Source organism: Peromyscus leucopus, chromosome X (genome assembly GCF_004664715.2).
Source record: "Peromyscus leucopus breed LL Stock chromosome X, UCI_PerLeu_2.1, whole genome shotgun sequence".
Lineage (NCBI taxonomy): Eukaryota > Metazoa > Chordata > Mammalia > Rodentia > Cricetidae > Peromyscus > Peromyscus leucopus.
The window spans coordinates 55,437,841-55,450,204 of record NC_051083.1 but is presented as its reverse complement, the minus strand read 5'-3'; the positions used below and the strand labels follow the sequence as shown (position 1 = coordinate 55,450,204).

Genomic DNA, 12,364 nt, shown 5'->3' with positions numbered 1-12,364 from the left:
GTTAGCTTCTCTGGAGTTGTGTAACTCAGACTCAGAAGGACAAACATGGTTTGTACCCACTCATAAGTGGATACTAGATATAAAGCAAAGGGTAATCAGGCAACAACCCACAACTCCAGAAAAAAAAATTTTATTCATTTTACATAACACCACAGAGTCCCCCTCTCATTACTCATCCCACTCCTCCCCTGCCTCTCCCTGACCCACCTCCATCCCCTCCTCCAAAAGGGTAGGTTCTCCCATGGGGGGAAAGCAAATCCTGGTATACATTCAGTTCAGTTGAGGTAGGACCAAGCCCATCACTCCCGCATCAAGGGTGAGCAAGGTGTCCAACCATAGGTAATGGGATCTGGAAAGCCAGTTCATGCACCAGGGATAGATCCTGATCAAAAGTGTTAATATGATGACACAGGGTAAAACTCTTAAATGTAGAGAACTTCATTTTTCCTGCTGCCTTAAGAGGTCAATGCTTAGGTAAGACTATCTGCTTGCATAGCCCCTTACTGGTATTCCTCCCAAACCAACGTTTCTATATGAGGAAGATGACAAAAGAGAACTCTCTTTCTGCTACCTAGATAAAAGGGAATTAGGGACTAATGTTGAGGAGCTGATGAAGAGAAGGAGCTGATGAAGAGGGGGACTAAAGGATCATCAACAAGTTCCAAACATTTTTTTATCAGTTAAACTGTAGGAAACCAGGACAGAAGCTTGGCTGAAATGTCATTGAATCAATCATTTGTTATACCTGAAATCTATTTTAATCATCCAACTAGTTGTAAATTATTTAAGAACTGTCTATTACAAAAACATGTTACAATGGGATTTAATGTAAAAGAAGAATTGAGAAACTTTAAGGCTAAAGAAAGAAGGGAACTATATTAAGGACTAAAAGCTGAATATATTAGGTGTTATGAGAAAGGTATCAAGAACCAAATCCAGGTAAATCCAGGGCCTAAGGAAGCTTCTCCAAATATGGGGAAGAGGGAATGGCCTCCAAGGCCTAGGACTTGGTGGCTAGGACTAGAAAAAATGGGTAGGATACGTGTTAAAGGTTGTTAGCCAATAGAGGAGACATAGTTTATCATTCCTGAGACCACAATAGGATAAATTGTGGAGTATATTCTGAATACACTGAGTTCAGTGAACCTGACCTTCTGGGTATGAGAGAGAAAGTGGATGGTATCAGAAAAAGAGTAAGAGTAGCTTCTTTTTGAGATATTTGTTTTATTGTGCACTTATTTGTGTTTGTGTACACAGATATGTAGGTGCCATGGTACATGTGTGAAGGTCAGAGAACAACTCCCAGATGTAGTGGGTAGCCATTCCAGCTTGGATCTGGAAGTTCCAACCCCCATTGAGACTCTGGCAACTGTCACACCTACGAGGCGGGGCCAGGGGAGAGCCTGGAGACCTGAGAGCTGGATGGGCCAGTGCTCTCTCTGTGCCCGGACGCTGAACGGTGAAGGTGGACTGTGCAGAGCTCCAGAGAACACCGCTGGATTGCGATACACCTTTCCCAGACCCTGTGACCTACCTTTCACTTAATTTGTGAGTTACGCCATTAAATAAATATCCTTATAACTACGTGGAGTGGCCAAAATAATTTATCCAATACCCAGGAGTCAGTTCTTTCCTGTCACCTTATGGGGCCTGGAGAATGAACTCAAGTAGTTATGTCTGTGAGTGAGCACATCTACCCTCTGCGCTGTCTCAGCAACCCATGATTAGCTTCCTCGGTGAACTGAATGTCACCATGACCACCTAAAACAACATGAGCTCACAAGGTGGATGGGGAAAAAGATGAATCTTCCAAGTATAACCCAAACTTCCCTGTTCCGGACCTGAACCTTCTATCAATGCCTTTCCATGATGACTTCAGGAAATACAAGAGCCCTATGGATTTCTCTACACTTCAGTTCAAGTATATTTATATAAGTTGCATTGAGACTTCAGAGGAAGACTTTACTGTAACAACAGACTAGGACCTGATCTAATCTAGCAGTTAGTATTTCTCTGGCTGGCAAGGACAAGACTTCTATTAAATGCATCCACTTACACACACACACACACACACACACACACACACACACACACACACAGGCTTCCTTCTCATTCCCAGCCTATTGTCCTTGGGGCTCAGTCAGCTGAAGGCCCAATTAAGTTTCTTGTTTGGTAGAGAGTTTGGATACCCAAGATTGTCCTCTAATGATTTTTTTGCTCTTACAACTAATCAGCAAAGCCATTTATTTTCAGTACCTCTTATAGCTAGAGTTTTCCTGTGTCCACGTGGCTCCTGCAGCTGCTCAGACCCAACCAAGTAAACACACAGAGACTTACATTACTTACAAACTGTATGGCTGTGGCAGGTTTCTTGCTATCTAGTTCTTATATCTTAAATTAACCCATTTCTATTAATCTATAAGTTGCTACATGGCTTGTGGCTTACTGGTACTTTTACATCTTGCTTCCTCTGTGGCTGGCTGGCGACTCTTGACTCAGCCTTCCTCTTCCCAGAATTCTCTTCTCTCTTGTCCTGCCTATACTTCCTGCCTGGCTACTGGCCAATCAGCATTTTATTTATTAACCAATTAGAGCAACACATTCACAGCATACAGAGCGATATCCACAGCAACCTCTACTTTCTTCTCATGAGAGATAAAGGTTGCTTTGTTAGTGATTGTATACCTGAAAACAAGTCCTCTGGCAGATGCCCATGCTGGAACCCCAAGAAGGCAATGGAGAATTAAAGACATTGTCATCAAGGAAATTATAGTCAAGCTAGGAAATAAAATTAATGTGCATTCCCAAAATAGAAAAGAACATCAAAAAGTCATCCAAGAAATGTTGGATAGGGTATGATTAAGGGTAAAGGAATGACCCAGGCTGCTGTGCTCTATTTCAACCAAGATCAGTCCAAACAGTTAAGGTGGTCAGAAAGAGCACCTTTGACAAGGTGATGCTTAGGCTGTTATTAAAATTCTCATTCTCATTCTCTCCCTCCCTCCCTCCCTCCCTCCCTCCCTCCCTACCTACCTACCTCCCTTCCCCCCTCTCATCTCTCTCTCTCTCTCTCTCTCTCTCTCTCTCTCTCTCTCTCTCTCTCTCTCTCTCTGTTGTCTGTATACTGTTGTTGTTATAAAATTCATTTACAGAGCTTGAAGGAACCTGAAAAGCTCAGTGTGTTTGCCATTGTATAGGTAAAGAGACTGAAATCCCAGAAGAGAAAGCTCAGTTACAAAAGTTACAACTAGGTTCAAGATGTTCTGGTTCTCAGTCCACTACTCTCCACCAGGAGCTGAGAAATGAAGGATTGTATGTTAGGTGTAAAACTGCAAACAAAATAAAAAAGAAAAGGTCTAGAAAGCTGATGGCCTAAATCAGTGGTTCTCAACCTATGGGTCAACGACTTTTTTGGAGGGGTCAATCACCTGCGTATCAGATACTTACAACAGTAGCAAAATTACAGTTACTAAGTAGCAACGAAATAATTCTATGGTTGGAGGTCACCACAACATGAAGAACTGTACTAAAGAGTGACAGCACTAAGAAGGTTGAGAACCACTGGTCTGAAGGAACTATTCAAGGTGTAGACCTCTCCCTTCATCCCCCAAGACATTTACATGTGTTAAAATCAGGTCTGGGGTCTTCTTCACACCTCAAGAATAAACTAATTTAGCAGGTGAAACATAAAACTGAATTCAAATTGCAGGTCAGACATCAGGTCATTTTATTTACTCAGCAATGGGAAATTTGTTCACGAACGGCCTCTTTCATGTAGCCTGCTATCTCAAAAGCTTTGAGATTGAGAGGTCCTCCTTCTGTCCCCTTCTTTCCCATCACCACAAGGTACACGGATCCCATCTGAACTACTGTCACTGCCTGGCTACCTCTACTTTGGCCTTTGGTACGCAGGTCCATGCTGTTGTTGCCCTCAGTGAACAGGTTGTCTCGGATTAACAGGCACTTGATTCCAGCAAGGGTGACTCCCTGGACAAACAGCTTTTCTCTCTCTTCTTTTGCTAGTAAGGTCTGAACTTCTTCCTGGGTCATCTGAATAAAGTTGCCTTCAGGGGAAGAAGCTAAAAGCCAGGGTGGACAATCGGTGACAACTGCCGCATCACTGCACATATTAGTTTGTAGGAACAATTTGATACAGTCTTGCCAGACATCTTGACCGAAGTCCTCTATGCGCTGCATGATTGAAGGATGCTGTCTCTATAAGGTGAACATACGGTTTCCAGGAGATTGGTCCTCACAGAAAGTTTGGTGATAGTTGGCTCAAGACGTTGGATCATCTAAGACTGACAGGAGATGAAAAAAGAAAGTCCACTCTGTTTCTTGAGGCTTCTCTGAGCAGCAAGTTAGTGGAGGACTAAGGTGAAATTGTGCCTCATGCTTCCCACTGCTAGTTTTGTAGGAGGAGTGATGTCACTATGGCTTTATGACTTTCTAACAGTCATCATGCACTACATCATCAGAAGCCTCTGGCAGTAGCATTCTGGGGCTGTCTCTATCATCAGTAAGATAAGGGAATGGAGTAAACCTACTTAGTCTCCCAATTACTATGGAAAGAACACCAGCTTCCAACAGGTAAGTAGAAGATAAATATGTACCATCAAAATTGTCAGCTTGCATGTAAAGCAATACAGGAGAAATTTACTATAATAAATAGTATTTAACATGTGATCTTATCTTTCAGGACCTCAGCACTATATATTAAGTAAAAGGTTACATGCTTACCAGTTCACATCTTCTGATGGGAGAACACTATCACCCTCTTAGCTGTTTGTTTTTTCTAGCCTTTATTTTTCCCTCTAATTGACACTAGCTTTAAATTTAGAAAAATTTACTCTTATCACTTGTTCAGCTAGTATCCAGCATTTATTATGTGCCAAGTACTTTCCTAAGCACCTCAGGTAGTGAATTAAATAGGCAAACCACAGGAGTCATGTAACTGGCTTTCCAAAAGAAAGAAAAGATATCTCTTACTGAAAATATTTTATGAACCTAACGTCTTCTTCTAAGTTTTCTCATTCATTCCCTGGATTTCCTACTCCCATGAGGGGCCCTTTCTGAATTTTGACTCTCCTATAGTCATTGGTAAGACATTCTGCTCCAGTTTGCCTTAAAGAGAACCACTCTAAGGAACCACTCATACTAATGGTGTCAAAATCTGTGGGAGCTCTGAAAATTCATTCATTCACTCATTCATTCATTCAGTAAGTAAGTACTTATTAATTACTGCGTGCTATTACCTATTGCAAACTAGGCTTGTTCCTGACTTTGGAAAGATCCTGTCTCCATGAACAGGACTTCACAGAAATAAAAATAAGTAACAGATGACAGATATATCTCTATTTTATCAAATGGCATTGATAACTTTGATAAAAGAGAGGAAAGTAGAGAATACTAGAGAATTACCAATGGCTTTATTTTATATAAGGTACTTAGATAAGGGTTCTCTGATACAGTGATATTTGGTCAGAGGTCTGACAGATAAGCAAATAAATATGTACAGATCAGAGGGAAGAAAACATCCTAGTCAGGAAGAAATAGCAAACGTAAAGACCTTAGGAGAAATGGCAAGGAATCCAATATGACTTGAGCAAAAAAAGAGTAATGGATGATGCAGTTGAGAGGTACTGGTTGAACTATTTATGTCTTCATAGGCTGCAATTAAGCATTTAGCTTGTATTGAGAGAAGGAGAGCCAATATAAGGTTTTTTAAAAAATACTAACATCATTTTAGACTACAGAGTCTAAAAGATCATGTGCAGAGAATAGATTGTATGAGGACTAGGGCCAAAGCATAGAGACAAACTAACATGCTGTGACAATAATCCAGCTAAAACATCCCGAGGCCTGGGCCAGGATTCAAGTTGGAAAATGATTAGATTTAGAGCCCTTTGCAAAGGAAGTGTTTGTTAATTAGCTGTGTCACATTTGAAACAAGAGAAAGATAATACTTCCAAGGATTTTGGTCTGAACAACTGTGCTATGGTTTACATATGTGTGTTTCTTCTGAAACTATGTTAAACCTTAACCCCCATTCAAAAATATTGAAAATTAGATGTGATGGTGCATGCTTATAATACTAGTACTTGGGAGCCCGAGGCAGGAAAATCGAGCATTTCAGATCCAAACAAGCTACACAGTTTGACACTGAGTAAAACATACAACATCAACAATAAAGCTATTCAAAGACAAAGCCTTTAAGAAGTAAGCAAAGGAAATCCACTCTCATATAAAGATTATTGCCTATAAAGGAGCTAACTTGAAATATTTAGGGCATTTTTATTTTTTTTCTCCTTCTTCCATAGGAGTACAAAACATTCAAATGGCCTGGAATACACAAGACCCTGTCTCAAAAACAAAAACCAAACCAAACAAATGAACACATCAAAAAGGGGATCTGTGGGATAGCTCAGTTGATAAAGTGCTTGAGGACCCTAGTCTGATGTTCAGAACCCACAGACAAAGAAGCCAGGCATGGCACTGTTCAATTGTAATCCAGTTGCTGAAGGAGCAGAGACAGACAGGTCCCCCAGTGCATTCCAGACCCTGCCTTAAAAAAGAAAATGGGTAGCATCTGAGATTATCTTTTGACCTCCACACATGTGTACCCATTCACACATGAACAAACACAAGGACAACTTGAAAACAGAAAGCAGCCTTCACATACCCTTTACACTATCTCAAACAACTCCAAAACGATGTTTTCACTGAGAAATTAGAAATGTGGTGGTAGGAAAAAGTTAAAGTTGAGGAACAGGAGATTGCAGAGGTAGGAGAATGAAGAAGTCTAAAGGATTTGAAGGGAAACTAGAGTTTGATGTGAGCTACCCTATCTTTAATGTGCTATCAGGAAGACATAAACTAACTCTTTGAGTTCATAAAATTTGAGATATAAATTTAGGGTCAAAGAATAAGAGTTGGATTTGTAGAAGAGCTAATTAGTTGAAGGGAAGGATCACTTGAGGATGTGCACAGTGAGTCTGCTTTATAATGAAAGCTAGGGGAAGAAATGTGTGTCAAATGTTGCAACACAAAGTAAGTAACAAGAGGAAAGTGTATTAGGCAACTAGAATAGAATGGACACCAAAGACTAAGTGAAGAAAATGATTAAGAAAGTGAACTTATTATTCACTAAAGATGGTAAGTAGATGATTCTTTTGAGGTTTGGACAGTGCAGCCTTTGAGCCTTTTCTTCAGATTTTGACTAGGGAGATGACAGTAGACATATGAAGGTGGAGAATAAAAGGGACATACCCTCCTGTCATTCAAAGATTATTCAATATTGACAAGCCCAAGGTTTCATCACAGACGAGCTAGTCAGAAGCCCAGCTGACAGCATCAGATGGCCTAGCATCTTAGTATCATGGTCTTATAACAAGCGTAGCAGTGCAAAAAGGGCTGCACTATTCAAATCTGGGGCTCCATTTTTGTTGTTTGAAACAGTCACAGCTTGCTATGTGGTCAAGGATGACCTGAACTGTTGTTTTTTTTTTTTTTTTTTTTTTTTTTTTTGCGTTCACCTCCCAAGTGTTGGGAGGAACAGGCATTCACCACCATGACTGGTTTTATGCAGTACTGGGGTGGAATCCGGGGCCTTGTGAATGCTGCATGCCTGGGAGCTTCTGTAACAAATGAGCTCCACCTCCAGAGTTGGAGTCTGGATGGAGTCTTAAGAGCTGTGCCAGACCTTGAGCCCGAGCTAGAATAATTAGCTAGCAAAATAAAAAGGCACTTGCCAGGAAGCAAGAAGCCAGTATAGCTATGGACGAAGTGTCTTGATAGGAGCTTTTGTTAGTATCAGGAGATGAGACTTTGATCAGCAACAGGGCTAAGAAGCATTGAATCCGAGGCAGCAGTAGCTAGAGAAGCAACAAGGGACTTTGGATGGCAGCATCTGTAGTCATGAACCGTTTCATGGTGCCAGAGGTAAGGAAAAGAATTAACTTGGACTGGGAGTCAGGGACTCCCTGCTAGTGTTCAGCTTGGAGCTCAGGAACACTCCTCTGCAATTCTCAGGGTGTTCTTTGACACCCCCTTCCAGCGCCCGCATCTGTGTGCGCTTTCTGAGCCTACAGCCACTCTCAGCCAGCCTGTGCTCTCCTCCTTGAGAGCAGCAGTGGAGGAACTGAAAAAGGTTTGTGTTCCTGTCTGTTAATTACCCGGCGAGTACTTGCTGCTTTCCTGCAGGTCCCTTCTGACACCACACAAACTCCAAGCTGGTACCTCTCACCATTTTTACCTTAGCTTCTTATGTTGGCAGCCGCCTTTACTAAATACCCTGCCTTCATGGTGTCCTACTCTGGAAAGTTTCTTTCTCCAATATTTTTTTCCTTTCCCCCTCTCTCCTTTGGATAACCCCTGTCTCTAAACAGGTTACCCAGATCCCCATTCTGTCCTCGAATTAAGTGTATGGATTTGAGCATCCCTCCAGTCCTAGCCTGGCAATCGGAAAGAAAGCAGGTAAAGCTGAGTGCACCTAACTCAGCTCAACTGAGGGAAGAAATACAAGAGAGAATCACCAACTTAGTTGACACCTGTTTGAATCCTGCCCATCCTTTAGAACTACTTCTGTTCCTCTCATATTTTCTGACTCTTCCTGCCCAATTCCAGTCAACCCCTTTATATTTCAGATCCTTCTCCCTTCTTTTTTTTGGGGGGGTATGTCTGGCTGCTTTCTTTTTCTTTTCTTTTCCCTTATTTTCTTTTATCTATCTATCTATCTATCTATCTATCTATCTATCTATTTTTTGATTATCAGCTTGATATAGTAGAAATTCTTATCCTAATAGTGAAATGTTTCACTGATGCTTGCCCAGTAATTGAGTAAAACCAAAACTTATTATAAGCCACAGTCATCCTAGGGTCCCCCCTGCTATATAGCCTCCCTGGTTCTGTGGGTTGCAGTCTGAGTGTTCTTTGCTTTATATCTAGAATCCACTTATGAGTGAGTACATACCATGTTTGTCCTTCTGGGTTTGGGTTACCTCACTCAGGATGATATAACTGAATGTCAATATGTAAAAGATTACAAGTAGATCCATATTTGTCACCATGCACAAAACTCAAGTCCAAGTGGATCAAAGACCTCAACATAAATCCAGTTACACTAAACTTAATAGAAGAGAAAGTAGGAAGTACTCTTGAACGCATTGGCACAGTAGATCACCTCCTAAATATAACGCCAGCAGTACAGACACTGAGAACAACAATTAATAAATGGGCCCTCTTGAAACTGAGAAGCTTTTGTAGGGCAAAAGACACAGTCAATAAGACAAAAAGACAGCCTACAGAATGGGAAAAGACCTCCCTTCTGACAGTTTAATTCTCCCATTTAGGGCCAAGGAACAGTGATGCATTCATAACTCGCCTGTGATTAGTATTTTCCACTGATTAGTACAGATTAGGCCCACGCTAACTGAAGTACATTTTAATGAGATTAGTATGAGGTTTAGAAGTTAGGAGACTTGAATTAGGTGCTGCTTCCCCCAGTTTTTAAACTAATTGTTTTCTCCATTTTTGAACTAATAATATTATGCCCACTTGTTGGCCTCAGACTTTGCCTGCTGGAACGGGTCAAGCAAGAACCCCAGTGTTTATACACTTCTTTGTCTGAGTCCCAGTTTCCTCAGGACTCTTGTCTGCAAATGATAACCACGTCTAGCATTAACTTTTTCAGGATCTCCTCATCTCCAGTTCATGTTATTTACACTAGGTTTCCTGGCACGGTATAGAGGATATTGGCACCATAAAAGAGCAAAGGTCCTTCAGTTCTGCTGTAGTCACTCTTTGCCCAATCCACATGCACTTGGGCCACTGTATGTACTTGAATACACCTTTTATTTTTTATTTTTTTTAAAAATTCTGCCCAGGTCAAGAGGAGGCAGTGGAACTGCCCTGTTTTTAAATGTTAAAATATTAATATTCCCTGAATGCACAGGTGGGGATGGGTTAAAGCTATGAACTGACTGATCACTAGTAGAAAGAACTGGCACAGAAAATAATAGCAGTTGACACATACTGAGTGCTTAACTATGCAGCGGGCCCCGTGCTCAGTAGTTTTCATGAATTTGGTCTTCACTCCTTAAAAAGTTCATAAAGGTTATTATAATTATTATTCCCATAATAAGATAAGAAGCAGAGGCCCATAGTGATAAAATGACTTGCTTAATAAAGATAGAAGTGCTTAGTTTCAGACTGATATAAAGATACAATTCCTGCTCAAGTAAAAAGGCATGTGCTACCATACCTGGCCTTTTAAAAACATCAAAGTGGAGTTATACATCATATATTCTATTGTCTGAAAGAGTTGTCCTTTTCTTCCTTGTAGTTATAGCTAATACTCATAGCTGTATACTATTTGGGTTTGCCACCATGAGACATGCATGATCTTTTGTTGATGGGGAAGCTTTAGATTTTGGTGTTATCAATATCATTTTCTTCTGATGAACGTAAGTTTACATTTTGTTGCAATAATTATACAAGTAGACTTTCTGGGTAATAGAATACTAACTTGTTCAGCTAGATAGTATTAATTTAGGTACATTCCTACTACTTATGTGTGAGAAAAGAATTGCATTTTGAAGTTAAAATTTAGAGTTCAGTGACCATTATCATAGTATTCCATGCCTGCCATAAATTTAGTGAATGTCTTGTTGGAATCAGCTTGTTCTTTATGTTTTCTCTATCCTCATTACTTCAATGTTGTTTACTACTGAGTTGTTAATTACCCTTATTGGAATGGAACCTTATTAATTGAGATTTATTCTGTTATCAGCTCTTGAACTTTAAAGAAAATTTAGAGATTAACTGTGCATGCTCTGACACCAGACTGAATTCCTATCTCAGCCTGGTTTCTTTCTTTTTTTTTTTCTTTTATTTTATTTTACAATACTATTCAGTTCTACATAACAGCCACAGATTCCCTTGTTCTCCCCCTTCCTGCCCACCCCCCATTCCCACCATCTCCAGATCAAGGCCACCCCCAAGGACTGAGATCGACCTGATAGACTCAGACCAGGCAGGTCCAGTCCCCTCCTCCCAGATTGAGCCAAGTGTCCCTGGGCTCGGCCTGGTTTCTTAAACAGCGGTGTGATCTTGGGGAGGATGTACCCTCCCTGTGCTGCAGGGTTGCTCTTTTTTTGGTTTGTCCCATCAATTGGTTGTTGTCATAGTTCCTATCCTGTAGAGTTATTTTAATAATTAAATTAAATGCTAAAATGGTTTCTGGCCTGTGATAGATGATTAATTTAGCTTTCAATAGCTATCATTATGAGTTGTTATTATTTCTGGAAACTTGCCTTATTGAGGAGTACAAAGCAATCTTAGTGAGAGCATCTGACCTCTTGTCTGAATTAAGTGAAGTGATGGGAAATACACACCATTTGATCAAAGAATGAAGGAAAAAATTCAAATGAGACACTATTGTCATTTATCAGTTTTTTTAACATAATTTCTTTATTGATTCTTTGGGAATTTCACATCATGTACCCTAATTCTGTTCACCTCCTAGTCCCCCCACATCCTGTCCTCACTCATGTAGTGCCCTCAAGAAAATTTTAAAAATCAAAACAAAACAAAGCAATCAAGCAAACAAACAAAAATAAGAACAAAACAAAAGCAAAAAAATCAAGAACTTCTTCACTTCTCCATCTTTCCCACCTCTCCAACACCTCTTCATTCACCCTGGTGGCATTGGGAGCCACAGTGTGTCACACAGTGTCACACACCCTTTTGTCCAATCAGCTTAACCAGCAAATGTTAATTGCAATGAGTCATTGGTCTGGTTCAGGGCATTTGGTTTCTGGTGCATCATCATCATGGATCCTCACCTAAACTTCTCTGGGATAAGCCAATGCTGCCCCAAGTCATGGAGATCCTGTGGGTAATATTCCACAGGACCAGTCCTTTCATGAGCTCCAGCAGGTCCTAAATGGGGCAGATGTCAGGATGGGCCAACCCAAGTCCTGGCTGTGGGTATGGGTGGTAGTTGAGCCAGTCAGTCCAGGACACTGGGACAGCCCACCTCAGGTGAGAGGGCCAAACCAGCTCCCCTACACTCAGTCATCAGGATCAACTCTCCCTCACCTGTAGTGAGGGGTGGGGTCATCTCTCCCAAGTGCAGTGGCCAGCTCTCCCATGAGGGTTGGGGCCAGCTCTCTTGCTGCAGTGTCCATCAAAAGGCAGGGCCAGCTTTCCAAGGGCCAGTGAAGGGTGGGCTGGCTCATTATGGCTCTCTGATTTCATCATGCACAGTTCCTATGGCCCACGTAGGTGACACAGGCCACAGACATCAACACAGACCACAGCTGCAGCTGGACTATGGACTCAGACATGGCCCTCAGCAACAACC

The 12,364-nt window shown here is 41.2% G+C and overlaps 1 protein-coding gene across 1 annotated transcript; it reads right to left on the bottom strand.

Moving 5' to 3' along the window:
* Window positions 1-3,735: 3,735 nt before the first annotated feature.
* Window positions 3,736-4,197, bottom strand: LOC114706479 (profilin-2-like). Its single transcript, XM_028888873.1, has one exon. The coding sequence runs from the start codon at window positions 4,195-4,197 to the stop codon at window positions 3,736-3,738; it is 462 nt and encodes a 153-aa protein (XP_028744706.1).
* Window positions 4,198-12,364: the final 8,167 nt, after the last annotated feature.